General features: G+C 35.3%; 1 protein-coding gene across 1 annotated transcript in view; it reads right to left on the bottom strand.

Annotated features, from left to right (window-relative positions):
- Positions 1-24966, bottom strand: part of MEOX2 (mesenchyme homeobox 2) — a 53931-nt gene that overhangs the window by 3962 nt on the left and 25003 nt on the right. Inside the window, exon 2 of the mRNA XM_015853864.3 lies at positions 10032-10204. Coding sequence (XP_015709350.2) covers positions 10032-10204 — 173 coding nt within the window. The remainder of the gene's footprint in view (positions 1-10031; positions 10205-24966) is intronic.

Here is a 24966-nt window from a genome sequence, read left to right as displayed (position 1 = left end):
AGAAGTAAGTGGCACCAACTTCCAGGTAATGTCCAGAAGAGGTCATTCTGGGGAGTTCCTCTTCATTCAGATAATCTACCTAACTGGTGATAATGTAAAAAAAGAAATTTAAGAAAAAGACTTAGGGTTTTTTTTTTTAGTGATTTCAAATAATTCACATCTGATTTAGTTAAAGAATATCAAATAAGAAATTTCATTATTTGGTATGCCAATGGTTATTTATTATAATATAATGTAATATTATATAATTTTATATACATATGTAATAAAAATAATTACAGTGAAATTTGTTATTAATAATAGCATGAGATTATTTTTAGATCATTTGCTGTATTAATGTACTGGGGTACATTATATAAGAGAATAGGTATTATTTTGGGCATTCTCTGTCTATATATATATATATATATGTATATATACACACATACATACATATATATATATGTATACACACATCCTTATTTCCTCCATTTTAAAACACTGAAATCTGCTTTTATCCCAATTCAAAGCACACTAATATCAGTGGGAGTGTTTCCATCAAGTCCAGTGAACTCTATATGAGGCCTCTTATGCTCGAGTGCTAATAATATGAGACAAGTCCTTCACTTGTTATTTCCTCTGAAGATCAAATTCAGATATAGGAATTCTGAACTTCCTTTGGAGCTCAAAAGTAGTTATGGCAGGTGTAGTAGTTTCTGATATGTGATCCATCCATATTTTCGTAACAGGAAGGAGTTGAAGCAAATTATGTGAAGTATATCATTTGCTTCAATTCATGGAAAACTGCCTTTCAGTTGCACAGATTATTTGAAACTTATGAAGCACACATCAGAACAGCACAACAGGAGAAATAATATGGGCGGGGAGGGAAGAGGGGAGAATATGAATGAAAAAATAAATAAATAAATTTTAGAAAGAGAAAGAAAGGGGGTTCAAAGATATGAATTTGAAAACCTCACAATTCTGTTCTCAGTGAAAGAACTAGTTTGTCCCATTTACAGCTTAAGCTAAAGCTATGACAACCTTGACAGTGTAGGAGTCCTTTTGTACTGCTTTAGTTAGCTTCAGCAGGAGCCGAATGTGCTCACCACCTCCCAGAATCAGGGTCTGATTGCCTATTATTTATTAAAATGCGCTCCCTCTTCTCCTCCCTCTGACTAGCACAGAGTAACTATATAGAGCAAACATATGTATATATGGAAAACAAAGGAAGTAGACGGAAATGAATGATATTAAAGATGATGGTAGCATTAACAGCTGTTTCTACATCAGCACTTATGAGCCAGTCTATTGAGCACATCTGCTTACTGGCACGAAAGCACAGCCTCTTTTCCCTTAGTCAACAAGTTGTTTAGCATCTGCATCTCCACATCTGATGATTAGGCTGTTACTTAAGATTTGAGTAAATGATATCACATAGTGGTTCTCCTGATGTACCAGAGAAATGTTTTTGCTGTGACCAATTTATTTTAAGGAGTACTCTGGGATCACAGAACAAGATTCAAAACAAAGGAGCTGATATTGTTAGTCTGCACTACTATAGTTTTAGTATATACTGAGATGTAAAAGTCCTTAGAAAGCTTAGGAACCACACTGTTCTGTCTTTTACATATAGCCTCAGTACAACTTCATTTTCTGGAAATCAACAGATAGTTTTGGTTTCAAAAAAGCATGCCACCTAAACTTCTTATTTAACAATCCTTCAGTGGAGCCCTTCAGTCACATAAATGTTAAGAATAGTTAACTTATATCATACTCCACAGAACACAGATATTTCCTTTTGACAAATACAGAGATACAGAGAAAAGATTAATAGGTATTTTCTACAAGTAATGATTATGCATTAATAAAGACATTTTTGTCTGAAAAACTGTGAGACTGAATTCAAAACGCGCAACTACAATAGTGATACTTCAATCATGAAAATAGATATTTCTCTTTCAAAAAGCTCTTTTCTTAAATCTTATCTAAAATGACTTAATTACTATTTCTATTCCAGATTTTATTGGCACGAGCTCCATACAAGATTAAAACATAAGGCACCGATAGCGCACAAAACTTAAGTAGTATAAACAAGAGGGCTGTCCCACTTCAAGCTGTTATTTTGCTATAAGAGATGCATATTTTTAAGTATGAGCCTTAGAAGTCAGTATCCCAAATTCTATGCCTAACCAATGTGTCAGGAAGAACAGATCACCAAGCCTTTTAAGCATTCTGTCCCAGATCAGCCACTGTCCTCTTTCTTGTATTATTATTATTTTTAAGTCTATCAATTGAATGTCTTCTAATGCAGCTAAAAATATGGACAAGAAAAAATAATCTTGATTTTTCAAAATTAAAAAGGAAGAAATGTTTACTTCTTGTTTTTCTTTGGCTTTGAAAATCTTCCTGTTACTTTTAGATAGACAGTACATTTATCTTGCCAAATTTTAAAGAAAGTCAAATTCCCAGACTTTATAGAAATCACTGGTGTTCTATAGCTGAAACTTACCTTCTTCACATACACAGAGATAGCATTTTCATAATAATTTACTCACAAGACTTATAAAAGCAAATAGGAATGGAAAAAACAGGCATGTTTCTTTTCCTCATCTTGTCTATTGAAAAAAAAATAAGGTCAGCATCAGAGAATTATAGAATAGCTTGAGCTGGAGCAGACCCTCAAAGTTCATTAGTTCAACCTTCTGCCATTGGCAAGGAGACCTTCCACTAGATCATGATGTAAGAATCAAAACCATTAACTTAAATTTATTTTTACAATTGAAATTATCAATTTAAAATATTTTCAGAAATAAAGACAACATGAGATTTTAATCAGCTTGATACATGAGTAGTTTTATTCAACTGAACTTAATTTTTTCCTTATATGACCAAATATAATTCATATTTTTAATTAAAAAAACAAAAAAAACCTCAAAAAACAAAAAAACCCAACTTGGTATTTTAAAATATATTTTAAGCTTAAAACCAATTTAAATAAATATACCTAGGTATTAAATCCCTTCTTACTTATTATAAAATTGTAGCAAAACATATCATTTGGAGAAAACTAACTTTTCCAAATAAACGAGTGGTACCAAAGCCTTCTGATTAAAATTGCTTTAGTCACCTTCTCAGTGATATCACATAATCTACTCAGTGTTACATTACAGAGCTTTGCACCAAATACTCACAAGTACTTTGCAGCAGCTGTTGAGAAAAAGGGGAGTTTGGCAGGTGCACAAAGGACAGCTGGAACTTTTGGCACCCAGGAAGGTGTAGGAGGGAGTTCTGGATTTTCATTACATAAAAGTCAGTTGAGCTTTGGTTACTGTTTAGGTGATACATTCTCCTTTTCTACCTCCCACATTTCGAAAAGGATGGAATAGACATTATATTTCAGAAGAGAGCAGTGATAAAAGTATTTTGTTCTCCTTTCAGAAAACTTTGACAGCAGTCAGTTACCTCCCTCTACTCCCTCCAAAGAAATTCCAGCTTCCCCACCAGTGCTCTCTGAAATTATTTTCACAATCAGAGTGAATCATTTAACCCTCTCTAAGCCTTTCTGCAATAGGTTTCAGGGCTACACACTTTAAACAGAATAGGACACAATGCATTTCAGGTTGTTTCCTTCTCCTGACATGCTAAAGGGGTGTTTTTGACAAAATTAGTCTCTCTTTGTCCAGAGGCAAAGACAGGCAGCTTGTGAGGTTACACTTCTATAACATATCTTTTGGGGGATCTGCCTTTATTACATTCCTTTGCATATATAAAAGAAACCTACAAAAGAAACACATGGTGAAAAACTATCTTGGGAGGAACGTCTCCTTGAGACAAACTACATTTTCTTTGCATAAACACCTACTTGCATTGAATACATGTAGAACATTCTACTTCTTTTTAAAAAAAGAAATAATTTTCACAATTCTACACTCAGTTTGCATGAGACAAATGAGTATGAAAGTTAAAAAGTAGTGGGTCATCAAGACTGACCCTTAGTTGAGTATGGTAATGTTGTTCTCTTAAGCTATTCTCTTAAGTTGTTCTCTTCTGTTAAGTTGTTCTCTTAAGTTACTACATAATGATGAGGAAAGTTAAACATCAAGAAGTTGACACAGCAGAAAGTAACCTACTGTCCCTAAAGGACTCTGTGGCTATAGAAGCCATTACTCCTGTTCAGGAAAGAAGCACCATCACTTGTATTTATTTAAAGCAGTTCTACAGTTGCCTTCCAAAACAAGCCAATCTTAAGCCTTTAATGGCAAACTCAAAATTAACATCTGGTTTTAAAGTTAGTAAGCCTCAAGAAGCTGCAGCTCTGTTCTGCAGGGACTCCCTGAGAAGGAGCTAGTGAAATCAGAAAGAGATTCTACATTTGAAAATAGTAAAAATTATTATAGCAGAGCCTTACTGTCTCTGTAAAAGTAGCCATATGAGGTACTAATATTTCTATCTATTATTACATACACTGTTTTATCTTGCTTATCACAAACATACGTTTCTCCCCACCCAGAACTCTATGGGGTTTCTCTGCAGGTGTAAAAAGTCCATTCACAAGTAACAGCTTGAAGCACTTGGATCTTTGTGCACATAATTCAGTCAATATTGCAAAAGTAAATATATATTTGAAGTTTTGCCATGTACATTCTTTTTCTTGCAAATCAAAATTATGTACTAGTTAAAATTAAGTTTGCTAGCTGCATTCTTTCCTGAGAATGAATTGAGTTACCACAGTGACTCTTACTGCTGGTATTTATATTGCTCAAGACAAATGTAAAAGTATTATAGAGTTTTATTTTATTAATGGTGTTACTTCAAATAAAACAAACAATCCAAAGGATTTCAAGCCATGAAGGCTCATTATTATAGTGTGTGTAGAGAGTGTTTAGCACATGGAAGCTTGGAATGAGCAGCTTCCTTTCAGAGAAAATGTGACAGCACAATCAATCAGACAGACACGGTCAACCATGTCTTATCAATTTATGAACTCTCTGACGGAACCCCTTTCTTTGCATTGGCTGTTACCTTATTAGTCAAGTTCAGTTCCTAAAAAATGCTGTGATTAAATTCCCCTCAGCTCACTGATGCTGAAAAGGATTTTAATCAAGTCATTTCCATTTGTATGGGAGAAACTTTTCTCGTAGAAAACTTCTTTAATATCTTTATAACCGAAAAACTTTAATGTTCCAGTGTGGGTTATGGCCTCATTGCCCAAGGTACTATATCAACATTGCCTAAAAGCATTTAATTTATGATGCTGTCTCCTTCTTTTTCTGATAGAAAGGAGCATTTTAAAACTTCTCACTCTGTCTATATTGGTACTACATATAGGAAGGCCTACAACAAACAGAAAAGTGCTCTTCATTTTGATCAAAATGCATCCCTTGTCAACGCACAGTCAAAGGTTTCAGGCATTTTATAAATGACTGGTAGCTTCTGGGTGGATATTGGAAATTAAAGTTAACGAGAAATAAACTTTCTTGTTGTGATCAGCAGAACTTGATCTGTCTAGGTGGGATTTTCCGTTTATGTTGGCAAACAGAAGCATTACGTATTTTGATTGTTTATTCCGGTAACCTTATCTAGCCTGCAGAACTATAATATTGCTCTTTTGATTAGCTCCATGCAAAAAGATCTTGTGAGGTGGAAAGATCTCCTACTCTTTCTATATTTGGCAAGATCAACTCCATAAAAATGTCCATTTTACCACGCCTCTGATACCCCACTGCAGCTGCTTCCTCTCCTCATCCCACAGCGAGATATTAAAAAGCCTGAATGGAACCTTCTCCAAGTTTATCTGGATGTACAAAAAAGCCAAGAATGCGCTTGTCAAGGTTAGAAATATCTAGGGAGCTAAGATATTTTTTAGTCTAACTGGCTCTTCAAAATATTATAGAGGCCTGCCAGCTGAAAATTATTAACTGCTGACTGAGCAGGGATTGTGAGTGCACTCCATAGGACATGGAGCAGGAATTATATGTACCTAAACTTCTGGAATCCTTACAATACCATAATAGAGCCATCCTACCACCAGATGTGCTTATAATGCTCTAAAAGTGCATTCTTAATATCTAGGCATTTGAGGTACTTATTTCATTTCTTTCTCCTGTCCTGTAACTCAGGTTTCCATTTGAGGGAGAGATAGGATTAATTCCTTTCCCTGATCCATATGTTGTGTGTTTTTTTTCATTATTATTTTTGTGAGATGGCCTTCCATGAGTCATTTATGTTTGAACTGATTTTGTAAATTGTTTCAGAAGTCAAATGGAGACTTACTTTGATGGCTGCAGAAAATTTTAATACCCTTATATAGCATTTAATATGGTCAGACATACGTTTTTTCTACAGCTTGATTAAATGCCAGAAAGGTAATTATGAAGTGTTAGTTGGTCAGTGCCTCTTTTAAGCTGCAACGTATGGTTGAAATTACCACTATAGTCAAGAGGAAGATAAAGCTTTCTTGGGATAATAGACTCCATGATTTATCTCACATATTGGGAAATAACTGAAAGTTGTAACCTAACAGTACTTTTCCCTAATTATTTTATGCTCATCTTCCCTCTGAAGAATATAATGTCATGAAAGAAGGAAGGGAAGAAAAAATAATGGAAGAAATCAAGAAAGAAAGAGAGAGAGGAAAGAAGGAAAGAGAGAGAAAAGAAAGAGAAAGAGTGAGGAAGAGAAAGAGGGAAGGGAAGGGAAGGAAAGGGAAGGGAAGGGAAGGGAAGGGAAGGGAAGGGAAGGGAAGGGAAGGGAAGGGAAGGGAAGGGAAGGGAAGGGAAGGGAAGGGAAGGGAAGGGAAGGGAAGGGAAGGGAAGGGAAGGGAAGGGAAGGGAAGGGAAGGGAAGGGAAGGGAAGGGAAGGGAAGGGAAGGGAAGGGAAGGGAAACAATATAGAAGAAGAAAGAATTCAGAAAACAAAAATGCTAAATGTTTAGTTCTGAATTCTAGTTTCTGAAGGGATACATTAGTTCATATGATATACACTGATGTTTTTTGTCATCTGCTGAAGCAAATTTCAATTTTCTTTGTGCAAATTCAGTGTTTCAGGAGCTTGCATCATAAACAGTTATACAGTTATACAGTCTGTGATGAAACAGAGGTTATAACTAATTGCATGTTTGAAGATTTCAAACAAAGGAACTACAGCCAACCAGGTACCATTTTATTTAGACTGCAGCTTTTCTGGAAATACAGGATAGCCAACCAGGTACCATTTTATTTAGACTGCAGCTTTTCTGGAAATACAGGATATGGAAACTACTTCAGAAATAGAATTTTTTTTAAAAAGGCTTCATCACTGGAGAGAGTGATCTGGGGAACCCCACCACTGTATTCTTATTTGGTAATAATGCTTTTTAGAGAAAGGAATGCTTTCTTGTATATGTTTAAAATAGGTATAAAATCTGACATCCTCAGATGGAACAGCTAGTAAAAGAAAGGAATAACAACAGCATGTAAACAAATAGGTGCAATTATCATTATCCCACTCAAGAATAATCATTCACTCTGCTAATGACAAAAAGACAGGTCCTGAATATGAGTTCAGTTTCTTCACTGAAAAAGAAAGAAAAATTAGAGCAGATCTGTGCTGGAGTTTTTCTCTGGACATCCTTTAAATCACTGAAGCAATACTGTAAAATAAGTATGTAAGAAGATTAAGCCTTTTGATTTACTGCTTTTAGCTTCTGAAGACTGCCATACACTATGGAAACCTATGCCCAGATCCTAGACTATTTTTGCATCAAAGCAAAATACCTGATTTCAAAAAAAGACATTTCTAACTGCTTACATTAGAAATGACCCCATTACCTGGGTCAGTGTGATCCAGAATCCAAAAACAATGCCTAGATTTTCCTTTCAATTTTCCTTTTTTCCTTTTGATTTGGATTAACAATATAGATTTTACGCTATGCTTTTTTTTTTTTTTTTAATACTACTTTATTTCATCAAGATATTAAACTGGATTCTATGAGAATGGATTTTTTTTTATTTTCTAAGTAAGAGTGGCTTTAAAAAGGAAGACAGGAAGGAAAGCAAGGAAACAGGAAGGAAGGAAGGAAGGGAGGTGTCTCTAGCAGCTCAGTTATCACTCTGTGACAATCTGGGGAAGCACAAAAGAATTAGATCAGATAATTAAGTAGACTAATTATAATTCCATAGAAATTATCACAGTTACCAGGATAATACAAAGGACTGACATTATGTGACAACCAGAAAACAAATATACCCATAACTTATTTCTCTGTACTGGTCTTGCATAGGACGCCTTTTCTCCTCCAGAGATGCTATTAGATGTTTGTCATTTACAGTATCTTAGATCCTTTTAATCTATCTCATTCCTCATCAACTTGATGTTCAAATTAAAGACTAAAAACTTTTATCAGGGACAACAGCTAAATTCCAGGTCAAATTAGCTACTGTTGAAAATGGGAATATATTTTCAGAATTCAGCAGATCACTTCCCGTAAGCTTGCACAGCAAATAGTTATAAAATTTTGCTGCTGCTGCTCAGTTTTACACAGACTTTAACTTGCTAATGAGGCAAGAATTCATTCCTCCTCCTCTTAGGTTTCAAAATTAGGTGTGGAAAATAATCTAATTGTCGAGGCTCACCTGAGTCTCGTGGATTCAAAAAGAAAAGGGCAGAAAGCTATCAGTTGTTTGATACAAAATTGTATGGTTTATAAACAGACATATTTCAATAAAGGAAAATGACCCAGTGAACATATTATCATATTCATGTCAAACAAAAAAGTGTTGGCTCCTGCTTGCCAAGCTGGAAGTAAAAAAAAAATTCCTCTAGAAACCTTCAAGGAAAATGATACTTCACTCACATTTGAGTGAATGTGTTCACATAGACAGATTCTAAGATGTCTACTTATAGAAGATGTTAATAAATCTCAAAGCAACTGATTTAATAATTTTTCATATACAGTGTTCATGGTATTATTCTTATCATCAAACATGGTCAGTGAAAATATTTGCATATATAGTATTTCTCCAAATATTTTCAAATGCTTTTATTGTAACAATAGGGTGATCTGATGACTCTACACACACATATGGATAGTTATCTCTATTCAGTGATATTTTAATGCTGTCTCTTTAATACATCATCTTACTGACTGTATCTAAAGCATTCTCTCACTCTATCATCAATTTCTGAAGAAAAAAATGACTGCTTATGAGTGTGCAAAATGTTTTCAACTTCAGTGATATAACAGTAAGTAACATTTAATCAGATTTCATGTTCTTAGGTCCATTATCTTAAATGCTTTTAATAAAACACATCTTTAAAATGCATATGTTAGTGTAATTACTATTTGAAAGGTAACTTGACCACCCATTCAGCATGTTGGGATGAGATCCTGAAACACTTCTGAACGTATTTAACATGAATATTTCCATTAGAAATCAATGTGACAACATGCACAATGAAACTTGAGCATGTGCAGAAGTGTTTCCCGGACCAGAGCTTGGTGAGCAGGAAACCAATAACAGCGATAAGAAATTCCATCATCTCCTCTGCTTTCACAGCACTAGGTAAGATAAAGTGGTTAAAAATGCCTGTATTCCAGTTTTGCTGGTGTTCCCATTTCTGCTGTCATCTGGAAACAGGATGTTCAGAAACTCAGGACAAATGGCAACTGCGTACATTTAATAGACTAAAACAAGATGCTCATATTTGTTGCATGCAGGCAAACTGACTGCTTGTGCATACAATACTTGGGTCCTACCACTCTCATCCACATCAGCATGGAAAGATTAGAAAAGATATGCACCAGTTTAATATACACATTACTTTTATCTTTGTTTACCTTCTCTGCCTCCAAGATGAATCTAATCTGTAGGTGGCACGTGTTAAAAAAAAAAAAAAGGTTACTTGCATAACAGATAATAGATGTGTATCTCTTTGATACGTACATTCAATCTGGTATATTTATATATTTGTAAACAACATAAGCAAGAGCTCTGTTTTGAAGAGTTACTAACCACTACACATAACAAATAATGAGCAAGCATTTGAAGTTCATTGTTTTGCATCAGTACCTGTCTTTCAGTGAGGTCAAGGTTTACTGCTATCTCATATCTCCTCAGCCTGGTCAAATAGTTATGATGAGCAAATTCTGCTTCTAGTTCTCTGATTTGCTCCTTGGTGAAAGCTGTCCTTTCCTTCCTGGGTTTACTGTTGACCTCTGACTTGTAGTTTCCTTCTTGGGAATCTGGAAGAAAAAAAAAAAAAAAAAAAAAAAAAAGACACATTGAAGTGTTGGAATTGTACAGCTAAATAGGAAACAATCTCAAATTTAACAACACATCTGCCTTCTGCATAAGTTAAATTCTTCAAACTTTATTCTTCTTTCAGAAACACACACTTGTCTTCATACCTATGGATCCTTCCCTGTAAATCAGGAAAACAGCAGAAACTGTGGCAGATATGAGCTGCTACTTCCATTCATGCATGTCAAACATTAGCTCTAAAACCTTGCAGTGTTTCATTTCCGTAATGGTTCTCTGTAGAATTTCTGCAAAGCTTCATCTCTTTACATTTTTGGCAACACTCAGTGCATCCAAACATCTTTTGATTATTGTTTTAATGAGTAATACCTCAAGAATTGTTTTATTATTTCACTTAAGCTCGAGCATTTTAAAGAATACACTTTAAGGTTTATGTTTTTGGTGAAAAGAAACAGACAATTCATAAGAAATTCAATAAAACCTTAGGAAGAAAACAGCAAGCATGTCCCATGTGATAATGGGGACCCTCTCCTACTCAAACCAAGGCGTAGGTAAGGAGGCTAGGAAATAGTTGGTATCAGTACAAGAAATTTCTTACTGCTGCAGCTGATCACCTAAAATACATTTGGTGACAGAGGAGCTTTCTTCAAAGTTTGATAATCACCCTCCAGGTTTCTCAGAAGGAGTTACATTCAGTCCTGAGCCAAACTCAGTGATAGCAATGTCTATCAGTAAGGCTATATAAATAAAAGAGATCAAACAGTGGGAGAAGACAGACAAACAGAAGGAAAGAAGGAAAGAGAGAAGGGAGGAAGGAAAGAAAAGAAAGGAAGGAAAGGAAGGCAGAAAAGGCAAGGCAGGCAGGAAGGAAAAGAAAGGAAAAGAAAGGAAAAGAAAGGAAAGAAAGGAAAGGAAGGAAAGGAAAGAAGGCAAGGAAAGCAAGGAAAGGCAAGGAAAGGCAAGGCAAGGCAAGGCAAGGCAAGGCAAGGCAAGGCAAGGCAAGGCAAGGCAAGGGCAAGGAAGGAAAGGCAAGGCAAGGAAAGGAAAGGCAAAGGCAAGGAAAGGAAAGGAAAGGCAAGGAAGGAAAGGAAGGAAAGGAAAGGCAGAGGAAAGGAAAGGCAAGGAAGGAAAGGAAGGAAAGGAAAGGAAAGGGAAAGGAAAGGCAAGGAAGGAAGGCAAGGAAAGGAAGGAAGGAAGGAAAGGAAAGGAAAGGAAAGGAAAGGAAAGGAAAGGAAAAGGAAAGGAAAGGAAAGGAAAGGAAAGGAAAGGAAAGGAAAGGAAGAAGGAAAGGAAAGGAAAGGAAAGGAAAGGAAAGGAAAGGAAAGGGAAAGGAAAGGAAAGGAAAGGAAAGGAAAGGAAAGGAAAGGAAAGGAAAGGAAAGAAAGGAAAGGAAAGGAAAGGAAAGGAAAGGAAAGGAAAGGAAAGAGAAAAGGAAAGGAAAGGAAGGAAGAAGGAAGGAAAGAAAGGAAGAATGAAGAAAGAAAGAAAGAAGAAAGAAAGAAAGAAAGAAAGAAAGAAAGAAAGAAAGAAAGAAAGAAAGAAAGAAAGAAGAAAGAAAGAAAGAAAGAAAGAAAGGAAAGAAAGAAAGAAAGAAAGAAAGAAAGAAAGAGAAAGAGAAGAAAGAAAGAAAGAGAAAGAGAAAGAAAGAAAGAAAGAAAGAAAGAAAGAAAGAAAGAAAGAAAAGAAAGAAAGAAAGAAAGAAAGAAAGAAAGAAAGAAAGAAAGAAAGAAAGAAAGAAAGAAAGAAAGAAAGAAAGAAAGAAAGAAAGAAAGAAAGAAAGAAAGAAAGAAAAGAGAGAGTAGAAAAAAACAGAGTAGGACCAGACATTTATGTGTTTGGGAATGATACAACATGTATAAATCCAAAATTAGCAAGAGAACAGTAGGAGTATCATTAGTCAAATTCTGGCTTCATGAACCGTCTTAAAAATGTCACAGATAAATTCACACTTCAGCTGCTTATTTAAATAGAAACCTGCATCAACATCCAAATGAAAAGGCCCATAAGAAATCACTCCCTGGAACTCTGTGTCAAATGCATCATCAGCATGCCTCAGATAGTCCAACTGGCCAGTGAGTCTGGTTTCAGAACTACAGGCAACTATCTTCATTCTGTAAAGGTGTAAAGATATTCTGTAAAGGTTTTACTTTTTATTAGTTAGTCTGCCATGTAGATGAGAACTGGATTTTTTTCAGTCAAGGAAGTTGTTGATACTTGACTCTGTGCTAGAGTTATTAATTCATATTTTAAAGTTGATAGCTTCAAATCATTGAAGACTGAATCACCCCTTAATTTCTTAATTTGTGCTGATATGTCACGGATCTTTGTTTCAAATGCAGTGCACTGTTGATGTCTGTACTGCGGGCATATACCAAAGTGGCTGAGTGGGTATGGGAGCTGCTCAGCCCTAGCAACAGCTGGGCTTCTCTAGGAAAGACCCCACTGTAAGGCACACCCACCGGGTAAGCATGCAGTCAAGGTTTATTATCCAGATGTGGCACAGAAAACTTGACAGATCAAAACCACCTCAAACCAAGACCACTACTTTTCCTTTATACTAGTTAGTTATACTGTCACTGTAACTTCATTTTTCACTTGTCACAATATGCACACAGCTTTAATTCCCCAAAATTTCCTCTTCTGCCACCTCATCATGGGCCTATGTAGGTCGAAATAATATATAGATGACCTGACCTTGGATACTTATGCTCTTATTTTAGCTTTCCACTGAAAAATATCTCTGAACCATTTTATTTAGCATTTTGACTTGCTGTTCCTTATACCAGCAGTTTCATATGTTTGAAAGCAGGTGGATGTGTATGTTGCTTTCCTACAGAATGACACAGGAATGTATTTCATGCAAATGATTGTTAAAATCCTCTTAGCATCCTGGGTAAACCTGTGCCTATGTACGGCCATGAGCCAAACAGTATTCCCATGTTGGTAATTATAACAAATATCCATGGATCACCATTTTCCATGTTAATAGTTGTGACCTTAAATAAAAGTAATACATCTACAGATGACAATGTCAACATTGAAATTTCATTATTGCAAATGAAGACGAAACTCATGAAAAGCAACAGGACTTGTGGCTAAATGGCTGTTAACTTCTGCAAGTGCTCAATCAAGCATCCCTCAGGAGGATCCTAATATCTGTAAGTTACTGAAACAAACACTTTTTCTACAAGTGAAGGGTTCTAAGAGGAATCCAGAATTAATATTCCACCAGTAACACCCCAATAAACCAAGTCATTCTTTAGGCTAATACCCAGAGGTCACACTCATAGTTCTGTGTTCTCAATTTATAAATGGCTTCGGAATCTAAATTCCAGGTTCCTGGGATATTGATGTAAGGAAATGTAACTGCAACAGTAGTATTTGTCCTTCTTGTTTGCTAGCACAGAGAATTCAGCACTGTTAGTGACAACAGCCCACACAGACCCTGTGTGAATATAAGCATGCATAAACATCTGATTATTCAGACATTCCTGACATTGCTGGATGCTACCTTTAAATAAATGCCAGGTTGAAAATACTTGACAGCTGCAGTTCTGTCAGCAGTGTGATTTCATCAGAAGACTGACACAGTGGCAAAGTTTCAAGTACTTTTTTTCTTTTCGATGCATACCACTGAATGCATTTGCCATGCTGCTTGCTAGACAAAGCCTACCGTAGGTGCTGGAAATTTCTTCTGTGCATAAATCTCTAAGTGATTTCTCATTTTGTCACACACACCTGTCTTGGGTTGCCATGGCCTACTACAGAGCTCCTTACTCTTCATGGGACAGGCAGGTCAAACAACACATTTTCACTAGAAATGTATTTTCACTAGAGAGTATACCTGCTTACCTTTCCTGAAACAAAAGAATTTTCATATCTGTGTTACTTTTACTGTGTTGTCTTTAGTAACTCTGAAACCTGACAGAGAAACTCTGTGTCAGGGCCACTACAGCTACTAACAGCCTTCACAGCTTTGGGTGCCCACATAATTGTCTTCAGGAGACAGAACTGCAAGTTCAGCTCTTCAAGCTCATTGCTGTAGTCACATCGAGACCTCATAAAATACATGGAAGAGCTCAGTCATGAACTAATACATTTTTTCTATTGTTTGGTGTTCATATTTACCCTCTCTGTTGAACCAGGACTGGGAGCTCCCATTTCTTCCTGACATTTGGGTCTCTGCTTGCATCACCTGACTAGTTTCTGTTCAATGGAAAATGGGTGGGAGACTTGGAAGAGAATTTTGGCAGAACTAATGTCAGCTTACATCTGTTTTGCAGCTGTTGCAACTAACGCAAAGAAAAAAGTCCCAAAAATCTTAGTTTTCTTCTACTGGCTACATCTTATGCCAAATGGTAGGTGTAGAGACTGAGAACAAAGCCTACGGGGATCTAAGTTACAGTCCTTGCCTCTCAGAAGGAACACATAAAATAAATGCAGATGGTAAAAACCACACAATGAAAAATATATCAATCTATGTTGTCTGTCTTCTGCTTTCTCCCAGACGAATTCTGGCAATCCCTCAGAAGACACAGCTAACATGCAGGTATTAGTACCTTATCAGTCTCTTTTTGCAAACCTTTGTTCTTTGGATGTCACATAATATAAGCAGTTAAATGCTGCTTCAAGGGGGACAGGTCATACCACTTTCTCATAATTGTTCTTACTAGTTTCCAACATCTCTTCAATGTTTCCTGGTAATTAAAAATGCTTGTTGATAGCTGATGCAGAAAGTACCATCTAAAAAGGCATTAGAAGTTTAAAATGACTGCATGAAAGGATTTCAGAAGCTTAGATTATTACTAATCTCAACATTAGCTCAAAAAAATTTTTTTAAAAAAAAAAAAAGATTGCTAATTGTGCTAGTTTTCATCCTCCAAAATTATTCCTTCCGTACTCTTAAGAAATGATTGATATTAATTCCAACATTTGTATTGTCCTGTCAGAATTCCTGCTTCTTTATTGTACATCACTGAAAGATAAAGCTTTCCAAGCAAGCACAGCATCAGAGTGTGGAATAGGTCATTTTGGCAATTTTGTTTTTGATACATGCCTAGGAAAAACAAAACAAAACAAAAACAAAAACAAACAAACAAACAAACAAACAAACGAAAACAGGCCTGTTCACAGAACTGGGAAAAAAATACCAATCAATAATAGACTGGTGATACAAAGATCTGCAGCTAAGTATGCTCAGAATCAGATGTAAAATATGTCTGCTATTTTTTCTTATAATAGTTCAAAAACCTTCTGAGTAAAAAAAAAAAAAATTAACTTTCTGTCAACAGCTGGAATGTAAGATCACAGATAAGAAATTTCAGAAAAAGAGTGGTGACAATCATCAATAATTTGTGACACAGGCCATCAGAATTCCAGTCCTAGAACTGTCATTCAATGACCAGTTTCTCAGCTTTCCCTCACATTTTCCAACATTTTTCAAAGAACGACCCTACCATAAATAAAATATTTCTAAATTTATGTCACTATAAATTTATAGAAAAGATGGATAAATTAAACGTTCTTAATTGCATACCTTCCTAAAAACGATATTCAGGCATTTGCTACAAACAACTACTAGATGGTATTTCACTTCAAAATGAAATAATCTATGCAAATAAATCAATGTGTGAAACTTCTCACTTCTAAGTAGATCAGTACTTTTGTGAGCATTTCTTTGAAACTTAAGTCCTCTGCATTCGTTTAAATAACTAATGTAAACAAACATCTTCAAGCTCCTAAACATCAGCAAGATAAAATAATGGCATGTGATTAAATGCCAAAGCTTTTTTTCTTAAACTTCAAGAAATCTGCAGTATGAACTTAGGAGAAAGTGCTTTAGTGTCAGGGCAATAATCTAGCAAAATATCATTTATCTGAGATACACTGATGAAAAAGCAACCTTGTACTGCTACCTTAGCAAGGGGATGTAAAAAAAGAGGGAAAAAATATATTTTTTTATGTGTATGAAGTACATGCTGGTATACAACTGAACTGCCTGACCTGATTGTTTATGGTTGGACTGGATGATCTTTTCCAACCTTGGCGATTCTGTGATACTTCACAGTTAACTATATTTTCTGGCAAAATGAAACACACAGACACAAGTTGGCATAAAGTCCTCCATATGGTTCCTATTCTTTTGCCTGCAACTACATGTGAGAACAAGATTTACCCAGAAATGGCCAGTTTCAAACATTTTTTTTACATTTAATAGAGAATGCTAAGCAGTTCTTCCATTACATTTATTTTTCTAAATTTTCAACTCAAAGTTCCTTAGACTTCGTATGTAAACTTACTTGGAGTTTAAAACATTGCTCTCCAGCAATGCTTTTCAGCATCCCTTGGAGTTTTTGTTCAGTTAAAAATGAAATTCCAGATTGCTGAACATTGACAATTGGTCAATCTGTGGCTACAATTCACTAAATGTGTTTAGAGAATCTCTTCTGAAAAGTGGAACAAGCATATTCAATTCCATAATTCACAATACTGCCTATGCAAACAACCCAGTAGCACAAGTATGATGTCAAAATGACATGAAATCTTTTTCATTCTAATGAAAGCACATTTTTGTTTGCTTATTGAGTTAATTCATTCTAACCCAATATGTGACAACTTTCAATTTAAAACAGCCTTATATCCACTCCCTAAAAAAAATAAAAATAAAATAAATTGAAGTGGCACAGAAAGACCTGTGTATATTCTGGAACACACCATATACCACCCTAAACCATTACCTACTCATTGGTGTTGCCAGTTTTTGTTGTTGTTGTTGTTGTTGTTGTTGTTATTTCAGCCTCCTGAAACTACAAGTCTAGGAAATATACTCCAGTATTGAAAACACTGATTCATAATACTGTGATAGCAAGTGCTGTAGGTTTTTGAAGATACCTGTGCTGGAAAGTATATGCTTCTGCCAGGTCATCTGATCCATATCACTCTATAGAATATACAAGTCATTTACTATTCAAGCCTTGTAAAACTGGAAGCCATTGAAGATCTTAATATGGAAAACCATATAAGCTTTATAATTACAGCTTATTAACATATGAGAGACTTAAAAGATCTTTTAAGAAACTACAAAACCTAAAAACCAGTTTAGAAATTCATCTCAATATTTCACTTTCAGAAGCCTTTCAGTATGCATTTAAATTGGATTTTATCTTGTGGCACTTCAAGTCCCATTCAGAGTTCTGGAGATTCAGCTCTTACTTTCAGCACTGGATATGCATGTAGATTGTTTGTCTATTTATAGAATCATTTCTTTAATTAGCTTTCATGCAGAAGAGTTTCATTAATGAAGGTGAGAGAGGGCATCATCACCTACTCACAGATTAGCAGTGAGACTTCCTAAGAGTTAATTTATAAAAATAAAACAGGAAATCTTCCTCACATCTTTCTTTAAGAAAGACATCTAAGTGGAGAAAATGGTAGTTGAGATAGGAGCTCATGTAATCTTCCTTCTCTTTTGTCTCACTTCCTAGACATCTCCCACCAAGGTTCTTTCCTACTCCAGGAAAGCAGAATAAAAGTGAAGAGACATTAAGTCCACTGCAAACAAGTGCATGCCTCAGTCATCAGTACTAGCCTGATCAAAGCCTTTCCCTTGACAAGCAGCCGTACCTCCTGTAAAGCAAGCATTATAATACTCCGCTGGTCCCTACTTTATTGTATAAAAATTCTTAGGAAAATAGTTTTTTTTCCTGCAAAGATGATACATGAAAGATCTAAAGTACTAAAGCAAAACAAACTGGATGGAAGTGCTTGCTTAAGACAAAAGAATATATGACACAGAGAACTTATTCAGACAATCACTTCTCAGCAGATCTTATCTCCGAAAAACACTGAGTTATAGTTTTCAATTTAGCTTTATGATGCAGGAAAAGCTTTGTGCCCCTAAAAATGCTGGAGGAGCTACCAGTATTTTGGGATTCATATTTAAAAAACAAACATTTCTAATTTCTGTCTGGAAATACAAAACAAAACAAAACAAAAACCATAAAATATTCAAACAACAAAGAATGTATTAAGATGATAATATAGTATAATATATATACGTAATATATATGTATAATATAATCAGATAGTAATATAATACAACAGGTGAACTTTTTGCAGGGATGCTTTCTTACAAGCATGTGTATAACATATCTGTTAAAATATAGCTCAAGTTGTCTCACATTGTATGAATTCCATTGTGAGAAAAAAACAAATATTTTGCTTGAAGGCACCAACAGCAGCAGTAGTGTAGGTAAGTCTGGTAAATGGAAAAATATGTTGCAGTGACCAGCCATTAGGACATATACATGGAAATTATACCAATGTAAGTCCTGCATGTGCTGTTTGGAATTGAAATATCATGCAAAAAGTTATATTGTATTTATTCTCTACAAATCTAGGCAGACGCTCTTACTATTACGACTCCAAAGTACATTGAAAAGGAAACATATGTTGAGCAATGCATTTTAGAGATCTGGACTCTAAATTAATTTCTTTATATGAATGGTCATTAGTTTTACATGTTTTCAAATTTACCTTGATAGTCTTTTGCATTTAAAGCAGGAAATTCCACTGTAAGACCAGGATGTCTGTTTCCCAAATGGCAGTTGGCTCTTACTAATGATTACTAAATTCTTAGAAATGTGGGCATTCAAAATACCATTTGTGACATCTGTGAGTAACACTTTCACTGAGATGGTGTAAAGTTAGTTATTCCTTATAAAGATTTCAGTTATTCACTTTTCAAATTACACTACAATAAATCTCTATGAATTCCCAAGTATGATCCCAATTAAAAATCATTGTTGTGTCATAACCATAGGCGGATAGACTTTACTTTTCTACATGTAGTGACTATATTCACCTTATCTAAACTTTGCTGAAGTCAAGGTGTTTCCACCTTCTATCTCCAGACTTCCATCTCCAGACTTGACTGAGCATAATGTTTGATGCTCTTTCCTTCTTAGGTATACAGATGTTATGTAGAAATATCATAATTGCCCCCACTTGTCACACATTAGATATTTATAGTAATACTGGTAGTTTTGTAATAGACCACACTGTGATGCAACACGTACTATCACTGGAACAAATGGTACAGAACTGAGTGTGTGTCCGTCTAGGACAATTTGTAAGTATGGGACAAATTCTTCCCCAGGTTACAGTGAGGGAAGGCTGGTGCAAGATCAAGAATTTCAGTGAAACTGGTTCTCCATCATCACGATAAGCTGATTTTGATCCCATTATCTGCCCCAACTTGCTTTGTGTATGATCATGAGAAGTCTTAAGTTGATTATATGAAGTTATTTTCTTAATATACGATGTATAAATTTTCTCAAGTTACATATGCAGAACTTAAAGTCAAAATCATATTGGCATAAGTTTGCTTTTTTTGAAAATTTTATTGTGAATATGTAAGTTCCTGAACAACAACAAAAATAGAGAAAGAATCCAGGCTTTTAGTTTCCTACATTTAGCAATAAAAGTAGAAAAACATGCAGAATTTTTACACAGTTGTAGTTTATTTAATGCTCTGTATTGCTTTACCCACCCATTCCAAAATAGATCTTCTGGATACAGTTACACAAAGGAAAATATTTTGGGTGATATTGGTGGCAGGTAGACAGTTGGAGATCATCATAGAAGTCTTTTCCAACCTTAATGATTCTTTGATTCTATGAAACTATAAATGGATAACAACAATTCTACTTAACTCTTTCAAAGAGTTATTTTACTGCTATGTGAAAAAGGAAGCCATTTCAGTGGTATTTTTTAGTGCAATCCTTCCATGTGTGTTACACTGGCTGTGTTTTTTGTCCTTTCATCATGGAACAGATTTCTTGGGGACTCCTTAATGATGTAATGAAAATTTTATATATGCTGAGCATGTGACAGAAAGAAAAAGTGTCTGGAGCGAATCTAATATCCAGTATTTCTACTTAATCCTATGTTAGGATTTTTCTCCATTTTTTGTTTTTCTCCATTTTTTCTGCCTCAAGTGTTCTTTTTTCCCCCCCTTTTAAAATACTGTCCTTCCGGAACACACTTAACTGCTGTGTCTACAGCAGTTCACAGAATTGCAGGATCACAGATCATCACCCATCTCAGTCTGGGTAAGTGTCCTAGTCCTCACAAGGAATTCCATGTGGTCATTCTCTGAGTTACTGGCTGTTATTGATGGACATGGCTCAGTTTATGTAGCATAAGAGCACCCAGTATGAGGCACAAATGTAACCCTTGCCTGGTTATTTAAGAAATATCAGAGATTTCTGTTTAAATGTGTATGCCCACATATGTTTTAGTGACAGGTTTTGTAAATCCCTCAGAAAGCATTAAAAGGAAGCCAACAGTCCCAGATGTGCCTATAACATACCTTAGTAGATATCCAGACATTTTTAAGGACAGAAAAACACGTACACTCTTGTACCAGCTAGGGGTACTGTTATGGGTGTATTCTACTATTTCATTCACAGTTTACTTTACAACATTGTTCTGAAGTATAAAACTAACTATAAAAATGGAAAATCAGTGGAAAGTACTTTTCCACATGCAATTAAATGGAATGACCTGTCTTTCAGAGGAAACTAAAGTAGTAAGGGTTAAATAATAATAATAATAATAATAATAAATTTTTTAAAATTACTGGTTTTCTGGCCAGCCATGACATTTTTCATTTCTCACATATTACATATTTGTTAGTGTTAGGCAGAAAACCTTCGAATGACTATTTTTAAAGTCCCGATTATCAGCTATTTTTGTCTTACAAGTTTTCATAGCTAGGAGGAGGAGAGGAGAGGAATCCTTTAAAGCCCAATTATTAGACCACAGGTTCACAGTGTGTTAATCAAATCAGAAGGTCATTTTGTCAACAGCTTCAATTCCAGCTCCTTTTCAGTAATGGAAAGTCTTTCTGTGATCATTACACTAATACTAAAGTAGAAAGTATTATTTTCCAAAATAAGAGAGGCCGTTTGGCACACAAATGTTAAATAGTATGTCCTGACTCTTCCGTCATTCATTTCATACAGCTTACTGCATATAAGCTGGAGAGAAACGGCTCTTCTGGTAATGTGCTAGTGAAATAGTCTGACAGTGCATGTCAAAGCATAGTAAATCCTATATAAGTTTTACAGTCCTAGACAGTGTTTGTTTTACTCTTTTAAACAAAGTTCATTTTAAATACCTATCCCTATTGGGGTAAGTTAAGAAACATTCATTATAATTGAAGATACTAGCTGAGTAAGTATGACTTCTTCCTCAATCCTTTGAGTTGTAAAACTGAAAATACAAATGTTATTTAATTCTTCTGTAAAACAAGCTACATTAGTCCCCACATTCTGGGATTCTGGCATTCGAGCAGATATCCCAGAAACCAGCAACTAGAAGTCTGGGCTTTGTGCAACGGCACATGTTGTATTTGCCACTTCTAATGGGGTGAGGAAGGGGAGGTAGAAAAACCCCTCCTCTGAACCTCAAAAAAAGTCTTCTGAATTCTGTTTTGGCTTCTTGGAAAAAGAGTATGTAGCAGCTCCAAAATGGCACAAATTCAAAGGATATATTAAGAAGTGGAATAAAGGCCTGCAGCTTTCCAACAAAATGAGTTATAGCAGTTCAACATGAGTTCTGGGGTGTTATTCTACTCAAAATAAAACTTCATTCCATCTAATTTTAAAATACTCAGTCACTGGGTTTCCGCTCAATTAAATAAGATAATTGGACATTATATTATTTTTATCTAAGGTATCTTACTTTAAAATTACATAGCTTAGTGCTAAGAAAGGAGATTTTCCAATCTCTTTTATCCATTCATAGCCCCAGAATATGGGCCTCTCACATTCCTGCACAGGATTTTGAGACAAAGGGGAAGCCTATGACTTCAGGACAGCACAGCCATCCTTGTGATCAACTTAGAATTTCTATCAATATAAAACAAAAACTGAACTTCCAGCCTCAGCTGTCCATAGTGTGACACAGTGTCATGAAGAGGTTGGACAGTTAAGTGATGAAGAACTTTATTCCCTCTACTACCCGCTATTCTGGTGGAAGCTACTCAGTAACAAAGCACATTTAGGACTTGTCTGTTTGCTGCCTGATTGCTTCAGACATCCAACTAGGATGCCTTGCATTTTCTTTCCTTTCTGTGGTCCCTAGTGACTCCAGTAAGTAGAATAAATGTCACCAGAGGCTTGCATTTAATTTAGATGTCAGACTGAGCATGCTCTGCTACAGCACAGTCCTATAAAAATGGTACTTGCTGAGTAACTGCACTGGGGGTTTTTTGTGGGCTTTTTTTTTTTTTTTTTTTTTTTTTTTCCACTGTTGCAATGTTTTCCAGGGGATTTATAGGCCTTTGGGGCACTGAAACATGGAGCAACAGTTTCTTCTGCAGATGTAAACATGGATCTGAGTAAATAGTTAATTTATGATGATGTCACAGTATTTGGCGGATGTTCCTGGTCATAAACAAGCTTTCTCCAACTTTCTAAACAAAAACAAAAACTGGATATCAACTTGTGCCATCATCCAAAATGCTAGATTTATTAAACAAAATTGGACCCAATTCACAAATCTGAGGCAGAAATGAAAAGGGAAGACTTTAAAATGTTGGACTATTAGAATTATGACTATGCTACACTTATATAAAACATAAAAATGCATAACATTCTGATGTATGTAATGTTTTTATGCAGTACTGCCTTGTTTCCATTAAAAAGCAAAGAGCTACTGTTTAATTGAAGAAACTGATGGAAAATCCTCATTGCTGTATAAACAGTGGTTTAGGCATAAAAAGTGTTTATGCATCTGTGCATTTAGCTGAACACTAAGCTTTATCTAAACACAATTTAGTGCCTTCCTACTCCCATATATTTTCACTTTCTTTTTGAAAGCAGGAAATCTGTATCTTCTCATGCCTCAAAATGCAGAACAGAAAAAAAAAAAATAAATAAAAAAAATAGAGGGGTGGAAGAAGCTTATCATTTGTTTTAACTAACTCACCAGAGAATCTCAGTATATCACTCCTGTTGTGATTTCCCTTAAAAGTTTCTCTTCAACTTATTTCTCTACTTTATTTCCAAGGCAGACTTTGGTCTACCATTGTCATAAAAGGCCTCACTGTTTAACTCATCTAACTATTCTATTTTGGGATTAAAATTGTTTGCTTAATTTGATGTTCTGGCACTCAGCTGCTTATCCAGACCTAAAGCTGAAGAAGAAAATTTCACAGTCATGCAACTATAACAGGATGTTCTCATTTTAGCTCCCTTAGCTTTTAAGTCATGTCCATAAAAACATATACATAAGATCGTTTTTTTAATGATGGCTTCTACTTATGATTCAACAGACTTCACCTCTTCCAAGCTAATCCAGTCTCTGTTGAAAGTCTCAATACCAGCCCCTTCTCTCTTCATTCACTTCCGTGATTTCAAGCCGTTCAAATAATATAACTTGTCTTGCAGTTAACTTGCATGCAATTCAGCCTCCCGTTTTGTTGGCAAATGAGTAGTTATGTCACAAGTGCGGGAACAACAAAAACCTCTGGTCTTTCCTTTTTGGACTGCATCAATGGTGATCAGATAAGAAATTCAGATTACCCATCATCCTTCAACATAGTAATGAGCACTAATTCACTAGGGACTAATTCACTGATAGGGACACTATAAGACCACTAATACATAACCTTACCAAACTTTCAATGGTAATAGATAAACAAATGCATACATTTTTATAATACTATTTGGAAAAGGCTAAACTTTAACTGACCACTGAAGAATACCTGCCTTGGGTAGGTAGGTTAATTCCCCAACTAAGATGACATTTATTTGCTTCAAACAATCTGGAGAGCCCAGGATCTCTATCCTTTTCAATGAAAACATGTATGCAAAATGGATAATGTCAGAGAAGATTCCAACATACAATTCTTCAGTATTAGTGTAGCAATGTCACTTAAAGGGCCCTTCTTATTATACAAGACTCTGCATTCTTACAAATGAAAGTCTATGCCCCCAAGAGCTAATAATGCATTAAATACACTGCAACTTGCTTCTTTGTGACACTGAAAAAAAGTGCATTGTTCACTGCATATCAGCAATCACTATCACTGGTATTACACCAAAGCACATTTTAAGGTGAGTCTGAGCAAAAAACTCACTGTTGCTATACTCTTCAACTTAGTCGCCAGATTTATTTAGCTGTAAACAGAAGTACTTATCTTGAACAAGACTTCAATCCCTATTCAAATAAAGTGTGATAGGAGCTCTCCAAATTTACATAGATTGCATATTGTTTTGCATATGAATAGCATCCTAATATTTTTTGCATTTTAAATAACAGATCTGGACAATAAGGAAGATAAGGAGGAGTCAGACTGTATATGATCCAGCAAAAGGTATGCAGACAGGGTGATAAGACAATATTCAGGTCTCTTCTCGCTGAGGTATACCATGACAATGCGGCTCATTTCTCTAATTCGAAGTAGTCTTCTTAACTGGAATAATTCTGAAATTTCTTAAAGTATGCTTATGCAAAAATAAACAAACTAACTAAAACCATAAATACAATTTATTTCAATGGCTGTGTTAATTGAAAAAAATTATAGGAAAAAAACAAACTATGAACTGTCCTCAGACTCATTTTCAGCAAAAGTCTGAGGAAGAAATGTGCTAGGTTCTAAACCAAGAAGAAAAGGACAAAAACAATGTGAAACAATAATATATACAGTTCTTAAACATTATTGGCCTTTATGAAA

The sequence above is a fragment of the Coturnix japonica genome, chromosome 2 (genome assembly GCF_054131305.1).
Source record: "Coturnix japonica strain WE chromosome 2, WE-NBRP24, whole genome shotgun sequence".
NCBI lineage: Eukaryota > Metazoa > Chordata > Aves > Galliformes > Phasianidae > Coturnix > Coturnix japonica.
Note: the sequence above shows the minus strand (reverse complement) of the source record. Positions and strands in the feature narration are given on the sequence as shown.